The 22407-nt window shown below is 35.8% G+C and overlaps 1 protein-coding gene across 1 annotated transcript in view; it reads left to right on the top strand.

The window, feature by feature from the left end:
• The window catches only part of ABCB5 (ATP binding cassette subfamily B member 5), a 108222-nt gene that overhangs the window by 16875 nt on the left and 68940 nt on the right, over positions 1-22407 (top strand). Inside the window, 8 exon segments of the mRNA XM_065883968.1 lie at positions 274-395; positions 476-577; positions 579-645; positions 1982-2095; positions 2406-2516; positions 4607-4732; positions 6015-6218; positions 11977-12147. Of these exon segments, the coding sequence (XP_065740040.1) occupies positions 274-395; positions 476-577; positions 579-645; positions 1982-2095; positions 2406-2516; positions 4607-4732; positions 6015-6218; positions 11977-12147 (1017 nt within the window).

Raw genomic sequence — 22407 nt, 5'->3', positions numbered from 1 at the left:
GAGTAGAGTTCCCTGTGCTATACAGCAGGTCCTCATTAGTTATCTATTTTATATATAGTAGTGTGTATGTGTCATTCCCAATCTTCCAATTTATCCCTCCCTTCCCCTTCCCCCTTGGTAACCATAAGTTTATTTTTTATCTGTAACTCTACTTCTGTTTTGTAGATAAGTTCATTTGTTGCCTTTTTTTAGATTCCACATATATGTGATATCATATGATATTTGTCCATCCCAGGTTATTCTTTGGTTAACTGTGGTCTTTGTTTATTACAGATAGTTATCTCATTGTCCAGTAAGGAATTAAATGCTTATTCCAAAGCTGGGGCTGTAGCAGAAGTCTTGTCATCACTCTGAACAGTCATAGCCTTTGGGGCCCAGGAAAAAGAAATTCAAAGGTCTGTTCCTTTAATTATGATAATATCTGTTTGGTTTTATTTTCCCCCAAGGCTATTATATTGTGTTTTGTCTTTTTAAGATATACTCAGAATCTAAAAGATGCAAAGAATGTTGGCATGAAAAAAGCTATAGCTTCGAAACTCTCTCTTGGTGCTGTGTACTTCTTTATGAATGGAACCTACTTTTTGGTATGGAACCTCCTTGATTCTTAGTGGAGAACCTGATTATACCATCGGAACTCTCCTTGCTGTAAGTCTTATTTGAGAACAAAGGTAACTGGCCTGGATAATATTTTCTTACCTAGAATTTATTAAAAATTTCTCTCTGAATGACTGAATGTTTGAAGATGAGTGTTTTTAATAAACAAATATTTGTTTCCTTCAAATGATTTGTATGTACCTTTAAATTATAGTTATACATTGGCAGGATTTACTCATCCTGCATGCTTAGTGTCTTCTAAAAGCATGATGTTTTTAAAAGAATCATAATTGAATTCTCCACTGGGAGATAGAGTTGTCTTAATCCAGAAGTCAAAAAGAGCAGCCCCTAGTGAGACTGCTTCCTTTCCATCTTGCTGAGATAAGAGAGAGCTCTACATTCACCTTGCTAAATGTTTTCTTCTGGAAATATTCTGTAGATTGGAATCTCCTGCTCTCCCTCTGTCCTTTCAGCATACAATAATTTTAAAAACAGACTATACACAGCTCTGTCCAACATCAATTTAGAGTTTTTTAAACTCTTAATGGTTATACGTTAAATTGTAATTTTTTCAGTTATGCTCCCAAGTTTCAATAATAAACAGATCAGCTCAGGATTAAGAACCATTTGTCTTGCTGAACTAAATTGATCTGGTCTGTATACTTTAGTTCTCATTTGGCCTTCCCATTGTATGTAGATTTCTTTTCTGTCAACTAAAGTCATCTTTTGAACTTGAGACTTTCATTTTTAAGTCTTTAAGCTATTCATTTATTTCTGATAAATGAAACTTGAGCATGAGGAATTTTTAGCACATTTTTCCTCCTCAATTTATGTGTGACTGTAGGTGTATGACTTGCTAAGCTTTAGCTTCCTCATCTATAAGACAGGGAAAATAGCACTTAGCCTGTGGGGTTCTTTGCTTATTTGACTTTTGGCAGAGATGTGTCTGTCTGAAAATGAACAGGTGTCCACTAATATATGAATTCAGAAAAGTTTGGGAAAAAATAGTACAGCATCTCTAAGACAATGAAATCTATAATATCCTTTTCTTTAAAGTTAAGGAGTTAACCAGCATGCAGGGAAGTACAGCTCACCTCCTTACCCACCCAGGTTCATGTATGTTCAGCACTCCTCAGTAAGCAGATTTTTCTGCTCAGCTTCCCAACAGGTAATAACGACAAGATTAGGGGACAATTAGAAGTCGTTCAACATTAGGAAAAGGCCAACTGCACTTGGATTAACTAATATTTCCTTTTTTGGCAGCATCTTCCATTCTTTCCTACCTAATTTCTCTAATATACCTCTGAGTCTCAACCAAGTATACACTTCATTCTGTTGTCCCTCTTATATAACTGTGAAGGATAAATATTATTTTTTGTTCCTGTAGGTTTTTATTAGTGTAATCCATAGTAGTTATTGCATTGGAGCAGCAACCCCTAGCTTTGAAACCTTCATTATAGCCAGAGGAGCCGCCTTTAATATTTTCCACATTATTGATAAGGTAAGACTCCTAACTGCCTTGAAAGATAACTATCATTACTGCAAGAAGGAAACCAAAAAACAGGCACTTTCATTTCACTTAAAAAGATGGGCAAAATCCATGTTGCCCAGTTGGCTATGGAAAGACAGATTATTTTAACTCTTCAACAAGGAGATTGTGTTTTATTGAAACTTCATATCTAACTCAATGCACTTCTAAAGCAGAAAGGAGAACACTGTAAAAGAAAACCCATCTTTATACTACTTTTAGGATATAGAGAGTGCCAGCCTAGTTTCTCTAAGATTTATAATGTCCTCTTTGTTTTTCCAAGAAAACTGCTATAGATAAGTTTTCAACAACAGGCTATAAATTGGAATGCATAGAAGGAAATGTGGAATTTAAAAATGTTTCTTTCAGTTATCCATCAAGACCATCTATCAAAGTAAGTAAAATTTAATTATGGAAATGTACAGTTTTCTAATATTACCTTCCACTGGCTAGGATCTCCTCATATGAGATTGTTTAGGATCACTTTGACCAAGATTTGGCTACTTTGTTTAGAGACTAGAGGGGAGAGAGAGAGAGACAGAGAAAGAGAGGGAGGGAGGAAGAGAGAGAGGAAGGAAAGAAGGAAGGATAGATTCGTAATGGACAAATAACTCTAGAAGAGCTAGTTACATTTTGCAGCCTCCTCTCTATATTGACCTGACTAAAGCATTTTTGACTTCCTGGAATTCCTTCACTCTGGATTTGGGAGCACAGCAAAAATGTCTTGGATTGATGTTGCCACCTACTGGTGGTCCCTGGATGTTTTCCCACTCAGCATAGATAACTCATTTGAACTTTCTAAAGTTTCTAACCTGGGGGAATTGTGCATATATTGTGTCTTTCCATTATCCCTTTCCTAGGACTTTTACTACACCAGCATTTTTGCCTCAGTTTCTTTCTCTCTCACTTTTACACAGGCACACACACACTCAGCATAAAGTGCATCCTTCTCCCTCTATCATTCAGCCTTTGACAAATTCAAATTTCAAATTTCAAAATTAAAAATGTGTCTGTCTCTTCTATTGTCTTCATCCTTTCATCTTATTAGTGTATTTATCTAAAAAGGTAGTTACTGTTAAAGATTGCAAAGAGTACTTCCTAATAAAACACCTGCTTTATAGAAAAAGGATGACATGATTTTAAGTGAAATTGGTAAAATTACTGATGCCATCAACCTTCAATGTCTTTTAAAGTGTCCAAATATCTCCTGCATAATTTGCATCAAAAAAATATATACCTACTCCTACTTCCTTATTTTTCTCTAAGTCTTTGATTGAAATTCTTTTTTTCAAAGCTCTATTTTTTTAAATTTTGTTACTTAATTACCATTATTGGAATAGTGTTGTCTTCTATCATTTTTCTTAACATAAATAGAGCATTATAATTCCATTTTGCAACTACATTTGGGTTGGCTTCCTGAAGACTTAAGCACGCTTCTGTCGTTACATTGTATGGGTTTTAAACAAGTATTTTTTAAATGAACATTTAAAACATAGGCTTTTTTGTTAAATTGAAAAATAAATAATTCCCCCCCCCAAAAGTCCACCCACTTTAAATAAACAAAACACAGATTCTTCCAAAGAAAGAACAGATGCGAATTCTAGAGTAAAAGTGCAGGTGGGAGAGGAGGTACTCTCACTGGGGGTCCCTGATTTGTCACCTCCTTTAGAGAATTTTTCTGTGCTTGGCCCTTTGAAGGTTTTACATTTGGTTTGTTTACAGAGTCTCTTTCTTTACAAATGAGGAGATCAAAGTGAAAGAATCCAAGGGGATATTCCCATGTTTTGGGAAAATGTAAGCAAAGATAGGTGAGAGTTTCTCAACAGGATTACTTTGTCATTTTGGGAAGGTAATTTTTTGTGAGGTTTCTCTCATATTGCAGGTCCCTGGGACACTAAATGCTGGTAACAACCCTCAGTTATTGAGAAAATTGTAAAAGTACTCCCCCTAAGTTGAAATGTCCCTGTGAGATCCACCGCTAGAAAAAGAGGCTTTCTAGTGGTGAAATCCTATTCGTAGGAGTTGCTAAGAAGTCTGCCCATTGTTTTAGTTTGGAGTCTGTTTTGCAACAATGTTACATATATTCTAAGAAAGAACTTCCTTAAATAGCTCACAGGGATATCTGGCAAGATTTCATTCAATTGTTGCAAGTTAGAAGATATAACTTTCACTAACTTGCTAGTCATGAAATTCACATAAATTATTTTGGTTGAAAATATGAAAAAACGGTTCCTGTGGCTAGTTAATCATCTTTAAGTACTCAATTTAGATCTCCTCTTTATATAGAGAGATGATTAGCATTTTTCTCCAAATTTTTATAGGTTATTATACACATACATTGAAACAAACGTAATAAGATCTAAATTTGTTTTTAAGTGCCAGAGAATTTTTTCCTGTTTATAATTATACATTACATTTCTGAAGATAGGTAAATCATATTCTTATCCTAGTTTTATGGAATTTTTTCCCCATACTTTCCAATAGATTCTGAAAGGTCTGAATCTCAGAATTAAGTCTGGAGAGACAGTAGCCTTGGTTGGCCTCAACAGCAGTGGGAAGAGTACAGCAGTCCAACTTTTGCAGAGGTTATATGATCCTGATGACGACTTTGTAAGTGCACCTAGCAAGATCACACGCAGTCCACACGACGAAATTTGGAAATTCCACCTATTACAGAGAGTTTACAGCTGTGTCAACTTTTAATTTTTAACAGTGGAACTGGGAGAGAAACCATATTGTTTTCTTTCCTGCATATTCATTCATTCAACAAATATTTATTGAGCACCTACAAAGTGCCAGACGTTCTTCTAGGTGGAATACATTGGTGGGAATATATTGGTGAACAAAGCATAAAAACCTCTCTTCCCTCATCAAGTTTACATTCTAACAAGTAGAGACAGACAATAAATAAAATAAGTAAATTATATAATATGTTAGAAGATAATAAATGCTATAGAGAAAAATAAAATAGTAATTTGTAGTACGCAGAACTTATCAATAATTTGTTTTTCAAAACATCCCAAAAGAATAATATCTGTAGAAAATATACTGTCTCATTTCTTTCTGTCATCCATATGTTGCACTTAACTTTCTCACCCTTGTAAACAGCATAGAGAACAAGACTGTGATAGTCACAGAAGCATAATTCTTAATGCTTCTATTCAATTTTTCAACTGTTATTTTTAAAAGAAAATCTACTCTTCTAAAACTTAAATTTGATTTCTTAAGTCTTCATTTGGAGTTTACTAGACTCATGTATCCATGCTAATATTGAATAAATAAATTACTGGATTAGCATTCCTTACATAAAGCAGTTGCATAGAATATCCATGCCCAGACAGAATACCAGTTGGTGTGAAATACCAGAGTTATAATTATCAAACCTTGGCTTCTGTCATTGGAATATGTTGGGATAATAGGTAATGGTACTATCTGTGGAGAAGACAATGTTCATTTAATATTATTTATAGCAGTGAATAGAATGCACTTTTACCTTTTGCAGAGGAGTGGGCTGTTGAAAGGAAGGAAGGATGTTTCCTAGAAAAAAAGTGCAAAGGTAAAATAACAAAACTGCAGTGTTTTACATGTGTTTATATGATAATATTTGTGGCTCCTAGAGTATATATCCTCATAATACCTAATTTGTGGATCGTAGAGTAAAGATATTCAGGTAGTTTGGCCAAATTTTAAGTCATTTTTTTTAGGTTTTATTAATTCCCAACTACCAGAAAAAGTCTATTGGCATTATACATGCTATAAATATTTTATCAAAATATAGTCATTGTTTCCTGAAATAACCTGCTTCTCAGCTTATGTTCTGCAGTAGTACAAAGGACTCTAATCCAATGCAGTGAAAGGCATCACAACGTGATCCATTCCTTTGGATTCACAGATCACGGTGGATGGTAACGACATCAGAACTTTAAATGTGCAGCATTATCGAGAACATTTTGGAGTGGTCAGCCAAGAGCCTGTTTTGTTTGGGACCACCATTAATAACAATATTAGATATGGACGAGATGGCATGACTGATGAAGACATTGAGAAAGCAGCAAAGGAAGGAAATGCTTATGATTTTATAATGGAGTTCCCCATGGTAAGTACACTATGTAGCCTATATCCTTAGCTTAAGTGTAAAGCACTGAAATATTCCAAAATAAGTTCAATAACAATAACATCTACAGAGTAGGGGGAGTGTGATTCATTTTTGCATTGTCCTAGGTGACACATCTGAAAATGAGAGAGCGTGGTAACAACCAAAAGAAGAAATACATCCTTGAAAGGTCCAATTTTTAATCTGTTTAGTTCTTACTAGTTCTCACTGCAAATGGAAAAGAAAAAATAAGGGATATGTTAAAATATAACAAAAATATGAAACAAAATCATCAGTGCAAGCTGAGGGATAGCATGTATCTGCAAAAATGTTGGTTTGCAACGCCATCTTGTGGCTAAGTGTGGGAATATCACACACAGTGCTTAGATCGGTTCTGTGATAAGGCAAAGGAAAAATACCATTGACTTTAGAAGTACATGGAGCTAATATTGGACAAGACATGTGAAATGATAGTTGGAAAGAGATACAGTAAACTATAATTTTGGGTATTAGGACATATAGGATCCTAATGGCTATTTAAAGTTGATAGAGAGCTCTAAAAATATTTCTTTCTCAAAGTATTTGTTCATCAGCATCCTCTGAAATTGTTGTGGGGAGAACCTCGTGAAATATGAAAGGATGAGATTTGAAATTAAAAACACAAATAAAGGGCTTCCCTGGTGGTGCAGTGGTTGAGAGTCCACCTGCCGATGTAGGGGACACGGGTTCGTGCCCCGGTCCAGGAAGATCCCACATGCCGCGGCATGGCTGGGCCCGAGCCATGGTCGCTGGGCCTGCGTGTCCGGAGCCTGTGCACCACAACGGGAGAGGCCACAACAGTGAGAGGCCCGTGTACCGCAAAAAAAAAAAAAAAAAAAAAACACAAATAAAATTCCAACATCCCAGAAGGCGACCATAGCAAAAAAAGTTTGTTTTAATGGATATATTTTACAAACTACACTCCATAGGTCATAATAATTTTGTTATTTTTTGTTTATTTCATAAAAACTTATGTTTGCCATTCATTACCACCTATCCCCATTATTTAGGGTCATAATTAGGACAGAAAACATTAAAGGCTTGAGGTCATTCTTTGCCGTGTGGTTTGGGAAAACAAAGACTTCCTTTCTTTGACCTTTTGACACTTTCAGTGACTTCCTTTCCTCAAAACACCAACGATCTTCAGTTTCCCACCTGGAATTAGAAAGTTTTCTGGTGCCTCTTAAGTCATTCCCTTTTACTAAAAGTCCAATATTTACACAAAGATGTCACTTGCTATAAATCTAATAGCAAACCCTAAAGATATAATCCAAAGAACAAATTAAAGATGCTGGGTTATTATGATAGAAACTAAATTCCACAGCCATGGTTAACCAGGGAAATAAGAATAAGCATAATAATAAATAAAAGTTACAGAAGTGGTTAATTCGTATAGGTGAAAATTTAGGGAAAGCTATACTCAGAAATAAATACCATTACTCCTTCTATGATATACACATATTTTTGAATTAGGATTAACTGATACTTGCTAGCCTTTTCCCATAAACAGCCATAAAACTGGCCAAAATATATGAGACATAGGACAATTGTTTCCAAGCACTGGATAAGAGGTATCACAAAACTGTGATTCCTGAGGGAAAGGAAACTCATTAAGAAAGTCCATGAATTTTCAGCATACTTCCCGGGAACAAATTTCTGACCATATCTCTGTAAAATGGAAACCAGAGAGAACATGGCAGTCCCACAGAGCTAAAAGGCAGAGATAGAATTTCAGGGCAGCTTAAGCAACTGGAGAGGCAAAATGAGAGAGCTGTGGACATGAGGTAGGAGGCAGAAGTCCATGTAGACATCCCTTGGGAATCCTTCTCTGAGGATAAGATTACCCGTGGCTTACCACAGAGCAGCTGCTACAAAGCCGAGAGTACAGCCGAGATAGTAGAAGTCAAGCAGTATAGTGGAGATGTTGAAAACACAACCCAGCCATCGTGGAGAGGTCACATTAACACCATTTTTAATACCTCAGGCATATAGCTGAGACACCAAAAAAAGTCACACCTTAGGGGTAAAGACCACACCTTAGAGTAAGGCTGACTCTAGACCTGCTCTAACAAATCCTAAAATCAAGCCATGACAAGATCCCTAAAGGAGATAGAACTTGGATGTTGGGTCCTGCCAAGTTTTGAGACTTTCTATAGATTAACCCCAACAAAGCATAAAACCAAGATTACATAGTTCAAGATGATCAAGCAATATTTGAATTGCCTATGAGGATAAGAATCAACATTTTCTTAAGAAAACAGAATTCAGAGTCTCTTCAACATTCATGCACAGAATTCAGTACATATTCTACAATACCTAGATGTGCAAAGAAACAGGAAACTATGATCCATAGGCAAAAAAAACAACAACTAAATGTTTATGCACTTAAGAAAAACTTCAAAATGCAAGAAGAAAAACTGGTACATCTGAAAGGAGAAAGAGACAAATCCACATTTTTTTTTTTTGTTTTTTTTTTTTTTGTTTTTTTTGCAGTACGCGGGCCTCTCACTGTTGTGGCCTCTCCCGTTGCGGAGCACAGGCTCCGGACGCGCAGGCTCAGCGGCCATGGCTCACGGGTCCAGCCGCTCCACGGCATGTGGGATCTTCCCGGACCGGGGCACGAACCCGTGTCCCCTGCATCGGCAGGCAGACTCTCAACCACTGCGCCACCAGGGAAGCCCCAAATCCACATTTTTAGCTGAAGGCTTTAGTACTTGATAGAACAAGCAGGCAAAAAAATCACTAAGGATATAGATAACCTGAACAATACTATCAACCAACTAGCTCTAACTGATATTTATAGAACACCCCACCCAATAACAGCAGAAAACATTTCTCTCAAGTGCACATGGACTGTTCACTGAGCTAAACAATATTCTTTTTTTGTTTTTAACATCTTTATTGGAGTATAATTGCTTTACAATGGTGTGTTAGTTTCTGCTTTATAACAAACTGAATCAAGTGTATATATACATATATCCCCATATCTCCTCCCTCTTGAGTCTCCTTCCCACCCGTCTAGGTGGACACAAAGCACGGAGCTGATCTCCCTGTGCTATGTGGCTGCTTCCCACTAGCTATCGATTTTACCATTGGAAGAAAAAACTTATAATTTCAAAGGAAACATGTAAAGTATGTTCTTGGGCCATAACAGAATTAAAATGTAGAAATCGATAACAGAAATATATCTGGAAAATCCACAAATATTTGAAAATTAAAGAACCTACTTCTACATAACCTATGGCTCAAAGAGGAAGTTTCAAGGAAAATTAAAAACTATTTTGAAGTAAATGAAAATGCAAGATATCAGTATTTGTGGAATACAGTTGATCCTTGAACAACATGAGTTTGAACTGTATGTGTTCACTTATACATGGATTCCTTTTTCAATAAATACATACTGTAGTACTACACGACCCACAGCTGGTTGAATTCAAGGATGTGGACACAGAAGACCGACTGTAAAGTTATACTTGGTTTTTGTTTTGTTTGTTTGTTTGTTTGTTTTGCGGTACGCGAGCCTCTCACTGCTGTGGCCTCTCCCGCTGCGGAACACAGGCTCCGGACGCGCAGGCTCAGCGGCCATGGCTCACGGGCCCAGCCGCTCCGCGGCATGCGGGATCTTCCCGGGCCGGGGCACGAACCCGTGTCCCCTGCATTGGCAGGAGGACTCTCAACCACTGCACCACCAGGGAAGCCCTATATTTGGTTTTTAACTGCACGGGTGTTGGTGCCCCTAACACCTACATTGTTCAAGCGTCAACGTACAGTTAAAGCACTGCTTTAAGAGAAACTTACAGCATTATGTGCTTACTTTAGAAAAGAAAAAGATCTAAAATCTGTAAACTAAGTTTCCACCTTGAGAAACTAGAGTAAGAAGAGCAAATCAAACCCAAAGCAAGTACAAGGGAAATAATAAAGACTAGAGCAGAAATCAGTGAAATCAAAACCAGAAAAACATTAGAAACAGTCATTGAAACCAAAAGCTGACAAGGCAAGACACAGAGTGAAAGAAAATATTCAATACATAGACCTGACAACGGATGTGCACCCAGAATATATAAAGAACTTTGCAAAATGGTAATTAGACCAAAAAATAAAATAAAATAAAAACTGGACAAAAACTTGAACAGACATTTCAGCAAAAAATAATCAAATGAGAAAATATACATGAAAAATATTCAACATTATTAGTCATCAGGGAAATCCCAAGTAAAACCACAATGAGATACCATTTCACATTCAATGGAATGGCCAGAATTAAAAGGAATAACAATGGTAACTTCTGGTTAGGATATAAAGCAGTTGGATCTCTCTTTCATTCTGAATAAAGTGAAACTGGTACAATCATTTTAGAAAGAAATTTGACAGTTTACTATAATGTTAAACATAATACTTATGACTCAGCATTCTATTCCTACATATTTTTCCAAAAGGAATGAAAATATGACTACAAGAATATCATGTAAATGAATGTTCATAACAGCTTTGTTCATAATATTCAAAAAGTGGAAATAACCCAAATGTTCATCAGCAGCTGAATGTATAATCAAATTGTGATTTATGTAGGATTGCCAGATGAAATACAGAATTTTCAGTAAAATTTGAATCTCAGATAAATAATAATTTTTAGTATGAGTATATCCCAAGTATTGTATGAAATATACTAAAAAAGTATTCCATTGTTTACATGAAAATCAAAATTAACTGAGCTCCCTGGTTCTTGGTGTGTTTTTGTTTTTGCTAAATCTGGCAACCCAAGATAGATGCACATTGTGAATAAATAGGAGTGAATTACTGATACACACAACATGGATGAATCTCAAAAATTTTATGCTAGATAAATGAAACAGACCAAAAAAGTACACAATGCAATTATATCAAGGCTGCAGTATACAAGATTAATATACAAAAGTCACTTTTCTATATACCAACAATGAACAAGTAGAATTGGACATTAAAAACACAATACCATTTATATTAGGACTCCAAGAAATGAAATACTTCGGTATAAATCTAACAAGATACATACAAGATTTATATAAACTACAAAACTCTGACAAATAAAATCAAAGAATTAAATAAATGGAGAGATAGTCCATATTCATGGAAAGGAAGAGGTCAATATTGTCAAAACGTCAGTTCTTCCAACTTGATCTATAGATTCTATGCAATCTGAATCGAAATCCCAGCAAGTTATTTTGTGGATATCAACAAACTGATTCTCAAGTTTATGTGGAAAGGCAAAAGACCAAGAATAGCCAACACGATGTTGAAGAAGAACAAAGTTAAAGGACTACACTATCCAACTTTCCAAGACTTATTATAAAGCTACAGTAATCAAGGCAGTACAGTATTGGTGAAAGAAAAACAAATAGATCAATTCAACAGAGTCCAGATAGTGTTTCTTTTAAAGATACCAGTGCATTCAAAAAATGTCTTTAAAACTTTGAAAATCGGTTCAGATTATTATTAATCTTCCTTAAAATCCTTGATTATCCTATGTTCTCATTCTTTTAGTCCTAGCCAAATTTTTCTTAGGGCTTCTCTTCACTACACTCTTTTAAAATAGTTTTTACAAAGAACAAATCATAAGTCAATACCAGCCAGACTGAAGTAGAGATTAAGTTGGCATTAAAACACAACTGTGATTGCCATTTCCTGTTCTAATCATCTAACCATGCTGCCTTCTGTTTCTGTTTTCTTTCCTATTTTTCATTAGAAATTTAATACCTTGGTAGGGGAAAAAGGAGTTCAAATGAGTGGAGGACAGAAACAGAGAATCGCGATTGCTCAAGCTTTAGTTCAATACCCGAAGACCCTGATCTTAGATGAGGCTACCTCTGCCCTAGATACAGAAAGCGAATCAGTGGTTCAAGCCACACTGGAGAAGGTAAGTGAGAAGATTCATTTATTATTTTCATATTCCTCGTTCAACATTATTTTTAAATACAAGAAAGTATAGCTCAATAGCGGATTATTTATTAATTTCAGAGCCCTCCTTAAGGTATGGATGCAGTGATTTGGAAGAAAGAACAAGATGCTATACTTAGTGTTAAAAATATATATGAGGCTCACATCCAAGCAAGCATCCCATATATACCTCCATTCCAACAGGTCTGCACTTTCCACCTCCCCAGAGTAATTCCACACCCCTACCACCATCACAATTATAATCGCATCCACCCTTTGTCTCTTCCATATACACCCGTGGGATTTTCTTCTCTGGCCATTTTTTCCTCTTTGGGCAACCCTAGAGTATTCATTTTAACTTAATTTCACTTTTAGTGGAGAAGCATACAGTGTGGTTTCTCTTGACCTTGAACCATCCTCCTTCAACAGCCCTGGGGCCCTCACACTGACTTCCTGCTCATTGCAAGCTGTTGCACATGCTTCATGGCCACAATGCAGAATTGGCCCTTTACCATATTGCACTGCATCAGGGAGGGTAGTTAGTGGTGGTGATATGAAAAGCCACAGAATACTTTTTTCAGTGGCCGAACACTCTTTTAAATCATAACCTTCAAACTCTTCAGAAGGCTTAATGGAACTTTTTACTTTGTGCTTGTCTGAAAATGGGTTGTGTTTTTCTCTCTAAGAAAATTACAGGCTTTTCTTTTTAAACACTGATTTTGTGTGACCAGAAATGGATACTGGCAGCCAGACTGCCCACTGCTTATTGAAAAATCTATTAGTTACTATTATCAACTTACAGATCAGATTTTATAAGTTTTTACCGTTGTTTCCATCTCAAATGATGAGAGTGCCACATGTTGCTCATGATATTTCTTATTTTCATAAAATAAGCAAGTGATATGAAAATCCATGTTCATTGTGGACACTTTGCCAGTTTGGTTCATTTTGGTGGAGAAGAAACGATGATTCCCTCAAAAGCATGTCTCATACTTTATTCATTTTTTTATACTTAGTAACTAGGACAGCGCTCTATTTATAGAATACACTCAAATTGTGTTTATTAACTGTGATGTTTAGTTACTTAGGGCTTGAATGTACTGAAAAATGATTACACTTAACCATCTCAAATTACAGTTTTTCTAGTTTTATTGAGATATAATTGATATACATATATAAGATTTTTTTAAAATACTGTAATAGGCTGTGAAGTTGTTTAGAGGTTAAATGTTGTACCCATTGTCTTTTCATCCAATATGTTAATCACTTCAGGCAATCAAAACTTGTTCAGACTTTTAAAATAAACAGTTGCTTAGTGACATGATAAACTAATAAATATTTTTTTCCTACTGGTTGAAATGAAATCTATATCATAAGTGAAAAGAAAAGAATACAAAATGTTTGTAAACTATTATTCCAAGTATATATTTTTAAAATTCAATTATGTTATTTTCCAGTTTTTAAAGGGTGTAATTAAATCAACATTGTAGAGATGTATGGGTGTGAAACTGCTTTAAATAGACTTTGCTGATCTTTTATGGAGTGAGGGTAAATGGTAGCAAATGAGGTGACAAGTAGTGCAGTAAACTCATGAAATACATATGCTTCAGTATATAATTGACTTGTGGTGAAGAGGCGAGTTAAAATACAGGCAAGGAAATGAACACTCTAGTGCCATGACAGTCCTGTACACCCACTACACAGATGGTGGTTGCAGAACCAAGTCTTTAAAGAGGTCCCCACCTAAGGAGGTTAGGGCATTCAACAGGTCTTGTTTCTGCTCATCTGTCTAAGAACTCTCAGACGCTGTGGCATGACATGGCCTAACCCACAGCAGTTGACAGATTGTTTTATAGCTCAAAATACCATGTAAACCACTAACCAACAAAGAGGGAACAATAAAATGTATTATTTCTTACTGGTGAATGCTGCATCCACCTCCCTCCACAGCCAGCCTTCAGATATCCTCCCAGCCCCTCCTCTCCATTACCTCATTGTCTTCCTTTCATATGAAACTCTAGAATCAGTAGAACTAATCTATAGTGATAAAAAAAAATCAAATCAATAGTTTACTGGGGCAGGGGGTGGGTTTTGATTGAAAAGGGGCATGGGGGAAATATCACTCTTGTTCTCACTTGGATTATTGCAATAGCTGTTTCTCATGCCCGCTTCAATCTGTTCTCAACACCGCAGCCAGACGACGTTACTAAAATGTAAATTTGATCATGTCGTTCTTCTGCTTCAAATCCTTCAATGCCTCCTTATCTCACTTCTTACTCTAAGTAAAAACCAAATTCCTTACAGTAGCTACAAGGTTCTATGGAGTTGGGCACCAAGCTCCTCCTGGAACCTGACACCCTACCACTCTACCCCACATTGGCTGCCCCTTAAACATACCTTAACACTTTTTATCAGCTAACATACTATATATGTATTTGTTTATTTTGTTATCTCCCTTTCTCCACTGGAATATCTACTCTTTGTTGTCAAGGCATTAATTGGTTAACTGCAGCATACCCAGCGTTAGAACAATGCCTGGCCACTATTAGACAGCCAATAAATATTTGTTGAACAGTATCTGGATGAGTGTGATACAGAATAGTTCCAAGGCCTGAAGTGCTCTTTTCTGGACTTCTTAGTTTAGGCTTGCTGCAATCTAGTTTTGCTTCACTAATCTTGTTCAAGAGGAGGACTTAGGATTAGTGGATAAAGATCTATACTGCAAGCTATGGAGTTCCACTCTGCTACTTGTTTAGACCCAGCATGCCAATGCAGCAGGCTTCCAGGTTATCCTACCATGAGGAGTCGTGGCAGTGAACACCTGCAGGCCCCTGGGGAAGCAGAGGAAGCCCACACTGATTTTAGGATAAAGCCTGTAAAAGCTCTTTGAAATGTTAAAAGTAGTATGCAAATCTACGGAATAATTATTATGAAGGGGATTCAGCTACACCACATTAATGGAGTACCTTTAAAAAGACCCTTTGCTAATTATGAAAGATGGGTTTCCATCACAGCTTTATTCTTTGAAGAGACCGAGCTGCTTTGTTGCAGCCCTCATAGGCTTTTCTTTATCATCACTTCTCTTTCTCATGTGATGCATTGTTTGTCTTCCTCTGAGGTGACTTACATTATGTTTATACCACTTGGAGAATTAATAAGTAAATTGGTATATTACATTAAGCTGTGGGTTACCTTATTATATTAAGCCCAAGAAGTGGTTATCCAAAGCTGAAGTTAGGTTAATTATTACACACACACACACACACACACACTCATACATGTTTTGGTGTGTCTGTCAGATATCTTACTTTCTCTTTATATATGGAATTGGGAATGTTTTAGATTTTTTCTTTTTCTTTTCCTTTTTTTTTTTTTTTTTTTTTACCATTTGTAGCAATACTATAATAGTTGGAAACAGAAAGGGGATTGCTGCAAGGGGATTTCCTTGGCTGGAATTTAGCCAGAACAAAGGCAACACAGAGAATACCTCATCCCAAAGCATCATAGGACATTTTACAAGCTTGCTTAATCAAGCTCACGTTTATAAGGCTTGGTGTTAAATTATAGGCCACTAACTTCTTCTAGGATAGCACTTCTCCCCCTTTGATAGATCAGGGTCCCATTGAGAATCTGACTAAGAAAGGGAAAAATAAACCACTGTAACTCTTCTGAAAAATCTAAAAGTGCACTTGTACAGAAAGATTTATATATAATATTGAGGGGTTCGCAGACCCCCTGAAGCCATTCGTAAGTCATTATTTTAGGTGTAATAAAGGAACAAATGAACAATAATAACTAATCCTTACAAGAACCCAATGTGATTCGTACATTTATTCTCCTATATTACAGATGTGCAAACTGAAGCACAGAGATTGAGTAGTAGCTAGGAAGCAATGAAGTCAGAACCTGGACCCAGACAGTCAGCCCTCTAGCGCATTCATAGAACCACCATGGTATATTGCCTCAAGATTATACACCTGCTAGGGTTTGAAGCTAAATTTGAAACCATATCGCTCTTAAACCAGCCTCTTATAGACTTACTTATATGACCCAGCAACTCCACTTCTGGACATGTAACCAAAAAAATTGAAAGGAGAGACTCAAACAGATACGTGTGTATACCAATGTTCACAGTAGCATCATTCACAATAGCTGAAAGGTAGAAACAATGCAAATGTCCATTGACAGATGAATGGATGAACAAAATGTGGTATGTACATACAATGGAATAGTACTCAGTCTTAAAACGGAAGGAAGTTCTGATGCATGCTACAAGATGGATGACCCTAGAAGGCATATGCTAACTGAAATAAGACAGACACAAAAAGACAAATATTGTATGATTACACTTATATGAGATACCTAGAATAGTAAAATTCATAGACAGAAAGTAGAATAGAAGTTACCAGGGGCTAAGGGAAGGGAGAATCAGGAGTTATGGTTTAAAGGGTACAGAGTTTCAGTATAGGATGAAGAAAAAGTTCTGGAGTGGTGATGGTTACACAACAATGTGAATATACATGAAACCACTAAAGTACACTTAAAAATGTTAAAATTGCTTTAAAATTTTATGTTATTTTACCACACAAAAAAAGAATGATCTAAGCCTGAGCATAAAAGGATAGTGACACAGAAGGAATTGACCTCTCAGATCCAGGAGGACCCTACCCTTAAAAATGGTTAGAATGACAGCACAGCAAATACAGCCAATATTTTATAATAGCTTTATATGGAGTATAATCTATAAAAATATTGAATCACTATGTTGTACAACTGAAACTGATATAATATTGTAAGTCAGGTATATGTCAATAAAAAATAGTTTTAATGGTTAGAATGGTAAATTTCATGTTATCTGTACTTTACCAGCATTAAAAAAAAAAACTATTTTCTATACAAAATGACACTGCCTTCTTAGAAAAGAAACTCAAACTGTACCCCAAATAGAAGCTGCTATGTAGGACTGTAATAGACTTGTTTTTGTCCCCTTAAGCTGCTTATTTTGACCCTGTTGTATATATAGCTAGTAAATTTTTCTTCCACAAATGAATTTAAATCATTATTACTTAGCAGGACATTTCAGTCTTTAAAAAACATAGGAAAAAAACTAAAAAATATACAGCAAGTTATTTTCCCATGATACGGATACTTATCTTAGTGATTTCTGTGAATTTAAATTATTCCTAAGCTTTGTCCTCCCCCACAAATAAGGAAAACTCCTATATAAAATATTGATTATCCTAACTCTTACCAAATAAGACATCTTTAATGTATTGTTTATTGGTCAGCACTCTGAGCTAGGTAAGACAGTATTGCCTCCTAGAAGAAAGATGAGCTAATTATTGTAGTGTTTTTTTATTCACTGTTTACTTCATCATTTGCTTTTTGTTGTAAACTTCTCCACAAATAATAGCTTTTTAATAAATTTAAGAGAAGGAAAATGGTATTAAGTGACTATAAATAATTTTATTATCTTCAGTTGTTTGTTAAGTTTTTTAGAAGTGAGAATGAAGAGATTCCAGGCTATAAAAAGAAAACATTGTACTATAGTGTACGATTCCAAGTTCCTAATTAGGTAGTACACATGGCTTCAACTCAGCAAAGAGTTTAGATTTTGAATGTGTTTTCTTTTCTAAAGGGTCTTAACCTAAGCATGCATACATATTCACATGCAAGTTGAAAGGAAGAGATTGGTGAGGAAGTGAGTCCCTTATTAAATATAGCTTCTAAGTGCCTGAAATTTTTCTTTTTGTCACCATGTTTTACAAAAGAAAAAGCATTCTCAGACAGGCGTAGTGATGTGATAGTAATTCCATATTGTTCAGCTACGGTACCAATATTGACCCAGAAGAATGCCAAGCCAATTGGCTTTCAACATCATAATGATGTAGTTAAGACACCAAAAATCCTGTATTCCCCATATAACTACCATAGAGACTTTCTTATAGCAGATGATCAGTTAAAATTTGGTAGCTAAAAGACGTGGAAATTTGTTAAAGAGTAGTGAGAGATATGCCAGACTGTATTTTTGAAGTATTGGGTTACTAGGGTTTTCCAGGAGCCTCTTGAGGTATGAAAGAAGGTGGGGAGGTGAGGTAGATGAGCAGGTAGGGCTGCACCTCCCCCCACCCCCGCCATCAACAATTCATATAGAGGAGTTACTCATTAACCTGTATGGTTTATTTACATATATCAAGTTTCCACATGTGCTTTCATTTGATGAAAGGATTTTTCATCTTAAAAAAAAAAGAGTTTGAAGACCATAGGACTGCATCATGGAGCAAATGTTATCAGTGGGCCCCAAGTCCACCTGAGGCAAATTTCTAGGAGGCAGTCAGTGGGAACTTGTGGTCCCATAGGTTTCCCACCTCATGCTTTCTGTGAGACACTAGAACTCTTTGTTTCCAGGCTTCTCCAGAGAGTATATTACCCCTGTTAACTGACCCAGCAGTCAAATGCAGGCCCTCTCAAATGCTCACAGCTTTGCATTGTTCTCCTTTCTTTTCCTGTTGCCCACACTTATTCAAGGCCCATGGCCACCAATGGTGAGAAGCTAGCTGGTCTCCTCAGGCCCTTATCTCTGCCCTAGCAATTCTGGGAGGAATGTTTTAAAGCACCCTCTATTTCAAAATCCAAGCTAATTACCTGATGATTTATGGTTGTGCATGGAATGGTGAAGTAATCTGAAAATGCCAGCAGTGTCAAGTAGAGATCTTCCTGTTGACCTTTCTTCGGTCATATAACTAATTGTTTGGCTTTTAGCTTTGTATAAACTGTGAAGGAGGAGAGGAGATGCTAGGAAATCCTTTCAAATTGGTACTTTCTACAAGAAATAATAGCAACAAAGACATATTGAAAATCTATCACACCTAGGCATCTGAGGAAAACAGTGGAATGGATTGCACTACCTTCCTTATCTTTACAGTAATTCTTGCTAAAAGACAAAGCATATGCTCTAATTTCTTTGATCAGTTTTCTAAGAGGCCTTGGCTTCCCAAATCTCTTCTCTGTTTTAAATCTGAAATGATTAGTTTGGAAATTGTTTTTTCCCCTATGGCTATTATATCAGTTTTAGGTCACACATATGATGTAGTGAAGTTGTATTCTTGTAGTGTACTTTATTGTACCTTAAGTGTGTATGGTACTTGTAGGCTCATTTGATAGGCCTTTGGAGCAGTTTTTCCCTTGTAAAATATTAGGTATTTCTGTAACTTATTTCATATACTCAGACACTAATTCATAATATAACAAATTAAATTGTAACATAACAAAGACTTTATTCAAATGTTTGTAGTTTAGGCCAGGAGCCTGGCAGCATAACGATGATACAAATGGGTAAGCTCAGGCCGTTCCCGTCTGGGGAACATCAATGCACACTAAGGCACAAATGTAGAAATGGTCATCACTTATTGTCAGTTTTCAGGTGTCAGACAACAGTATGAACTTTTGCAAAATAAGTAAACCTGCACCATGTGTAATGCCTAATAAGTGAAGAAATATGAGAATATATGTGTATAAAAATGCCTGTGAGCCCCTCTTTGAAGAAGAGAAGGGCTAGAATAGTACAAACCTGCACCAGGAAACCTTGTGATTCTGATTCTGTCACAAGAGGCTGCACACCATTCTCCACCTTTTCTAGTTGCAATCTCCTAATTGTTTGATTTTACAGCATTCTCTCTCCCCACATTCTCCTTTGAGTATGATGTGTTATATGTGCCCTTTTACATTTTTAAATTAAACTTCATATGCATTAATTTGTTTTAAGAAATGTTTGCTAGTACTGTGAAAACCATTGAGCTAATTGGTAACATAGCTTCATCAATAAGGTTTGAGCTCTGTTTGCTTTTAGGAAATAATATTTGTAACCTCAAGGAAATCTAATTGAATCAATGGGAGAGATATGGGCCAGGAGCCTGGGTGTCTGGGTGTTTTCACTTTTGCAGTGATAGTTCTTCTAATGCATTCCCACTCAACAACAGTGTTCTTAACATTCTCTTTTAAGGCACTGTAATTAAGTCCTAGGGTCTCCAAGACCCAAAATAGAATTCAAACTTCAAGTTTGAATGAGAGAAGGGGAATCAGTATAGGCTGAATGTCTTACCCCTAAAAACTAGGCACATCAGACAAACCCAAACTGAGGGACCTTCTATCAAGTATGTGACAGGTATTCCTCAAAACTGTCAAGTACCTCAAAAATAAGAACTATCTGAAAAATTGTCCCAGCCAAGAGGAGCCTAAGGAGACATGATGACTAAATGCAATGTGATATTCTGGAGAGGATTCTGGAACAGAAAAAGGATAATAGGTAAAAATTAAGGATATCTGAATAAAGTTTGGAGTCTAGTTAGTAATTAGTTTTATATTATTTTGTTAGTTGTAACAAAAGCACTATAGAAATCTCAGATGTTGACCCTGGAGTATACTATGTGCAGGGTACATGGATATTGTACTACCTTTGCAAATTTTTTATAAGTCTAAAATTATTCTAAAATAAAAATTTTATTTAAAAAAACTAAAACGAAAAAGCTAACTACATTTTTTACTAATTTTTCATACCATTCATAAGAATGTTTCTATATAAGCAAGGCTTAGAATTACCACATAAAAGTAAATAAGAGACTGAGGAAAACAAAAAGCAAAGAATAAAAACTCATTCCCCAAACATTATCCAGTCATCAGTTTAATAAAATGTCTATGTATTTGGCAATATGAAAAATAAAGGAAGCACTAAGCATTGTAGTACTTAGACCTCTCTTCTACTGCAGAGTATGTTACACATAAATATCATCTATAGAAATTCACATATGTCCATTATCAGACCTTGCTGAAGTTAAGAAAAAGAAATCTTCCTACCTACAATGCAGTTAATTGCTCCTCAATCCGCTTTTTCATTATATTTACATAACATTCATTAAAATGTCTCAGTCTCATTGGGGATTCTTGCAGAACTTCAAGAATGGCCAGCTGGGTTGCTGTATACCGATGTTTCTTTTGTTTGACTTTCTTTTTCTTAACAGTTTTTTTGAGGTTTAATTGACTTACAATAAACTGCACATACTAGAGTATACAATTGGAAAAGTTTGGGCATATATGTATACCTGTGAAGCCATCACCACAGTCAAGCTTGTCAACCAATCACTCCCAAAAAATTTTACATGCTTTTTGTAATCACTGCATCCCAACCTTCCCAATGCTTCTTCCCTGACTCTTAACAGCCACTGATTTGTTTACTGCCACTATAGACTAGTGTGTATTTTCTAGAGCTTTATGTAAATGAAATCGGACAGTATGTATCCTGTTCTGTCTGGCTCCTTTCACTAAGCATTAATTGTTTTGAGACTCGTGCATGTTGTGGAATGTATTAGTAGTTCCTTCCTTTTTTGTTGATGAATGGTATTCCATTATATGGATATACCACAGTTTGAGCTATTGGTATTGATGCCCACTTGAGTTATTTGGTTTGTTTGCAGGTTTTAAATATTATAGGTAAGGCTGCTCTGAACATTCACGTGTAAGTCTTTCTGTGGACATGAGCTTTTATTTCTCTTGGGTAAATACCTAGGATTTGAATGGGTGAATCTTATGATAAGAGTATGTTTAACTTTTTAATTAAGTGCAAACCTATTTTCCTTTTACGTTCCTATAATATATGAGAATTCCAGCTACTCCACATACTTGTCAATACTTGACATATCCAGGAATTTTGATTTTAGAAATATGTAGTGGTGTCTTATTTTTCTTTTAATCTGAGTTATCCCGATGACTAATTATGTTGAGCATTTTTATGTGCTTATTGACCATCCATATCTCTTCTTTGTTAAAGTGTCTGTTCACATGTTATTCTCATACCATTTTTTGATTGGTCATTTGTTTTCTTGTCTTTGAGTTTTGAGAGTTCTTTATATATTCTTTACATTATGGATATAAGGATTTTATCAGATAACTGATTGGAAAATATTTCTTCTCATCTGAGACTTGTCTTTCCATCCTCTTACGAGGATCTTCCAAAGAACAGAAGTCTTTGATTTTGAAGAAGTTCAATTTATCATTTTTTCTTTTGTAAATCAAGCTTTTAGTGTTCTGTTTGAGAAATCTTTGCCAAATCCAAGATCACAAATATTTTCCCCTATGTTTTCTTCTACCAGTATTATAGTTTTAGTTTTACATTTAGGTTTATGATGAATTTTGTGTTAATTTCTGTTCATGGTGTTTTGTATGGTGAGAAGTTTGTTTCGTTGTT

Source organism: Phocoena phocoena, chromosome 9 (genome assembly GCF_963924675.1).
Source record: "Phocoena phocoena chromosome 9, mPhoPho1.1, whole genome shotgun sequence".
Classification (NCBI taxonomy): domain Eukaryota; kingdom Metazoa; phylum Chordata; class Mammalia; order Artiodactyla; family Phocoenidae; genus Phocoena; species Phocoena phocoena.
This window is presented reverse-complemented; position numbering and strand designations above follow the sequence as displayed.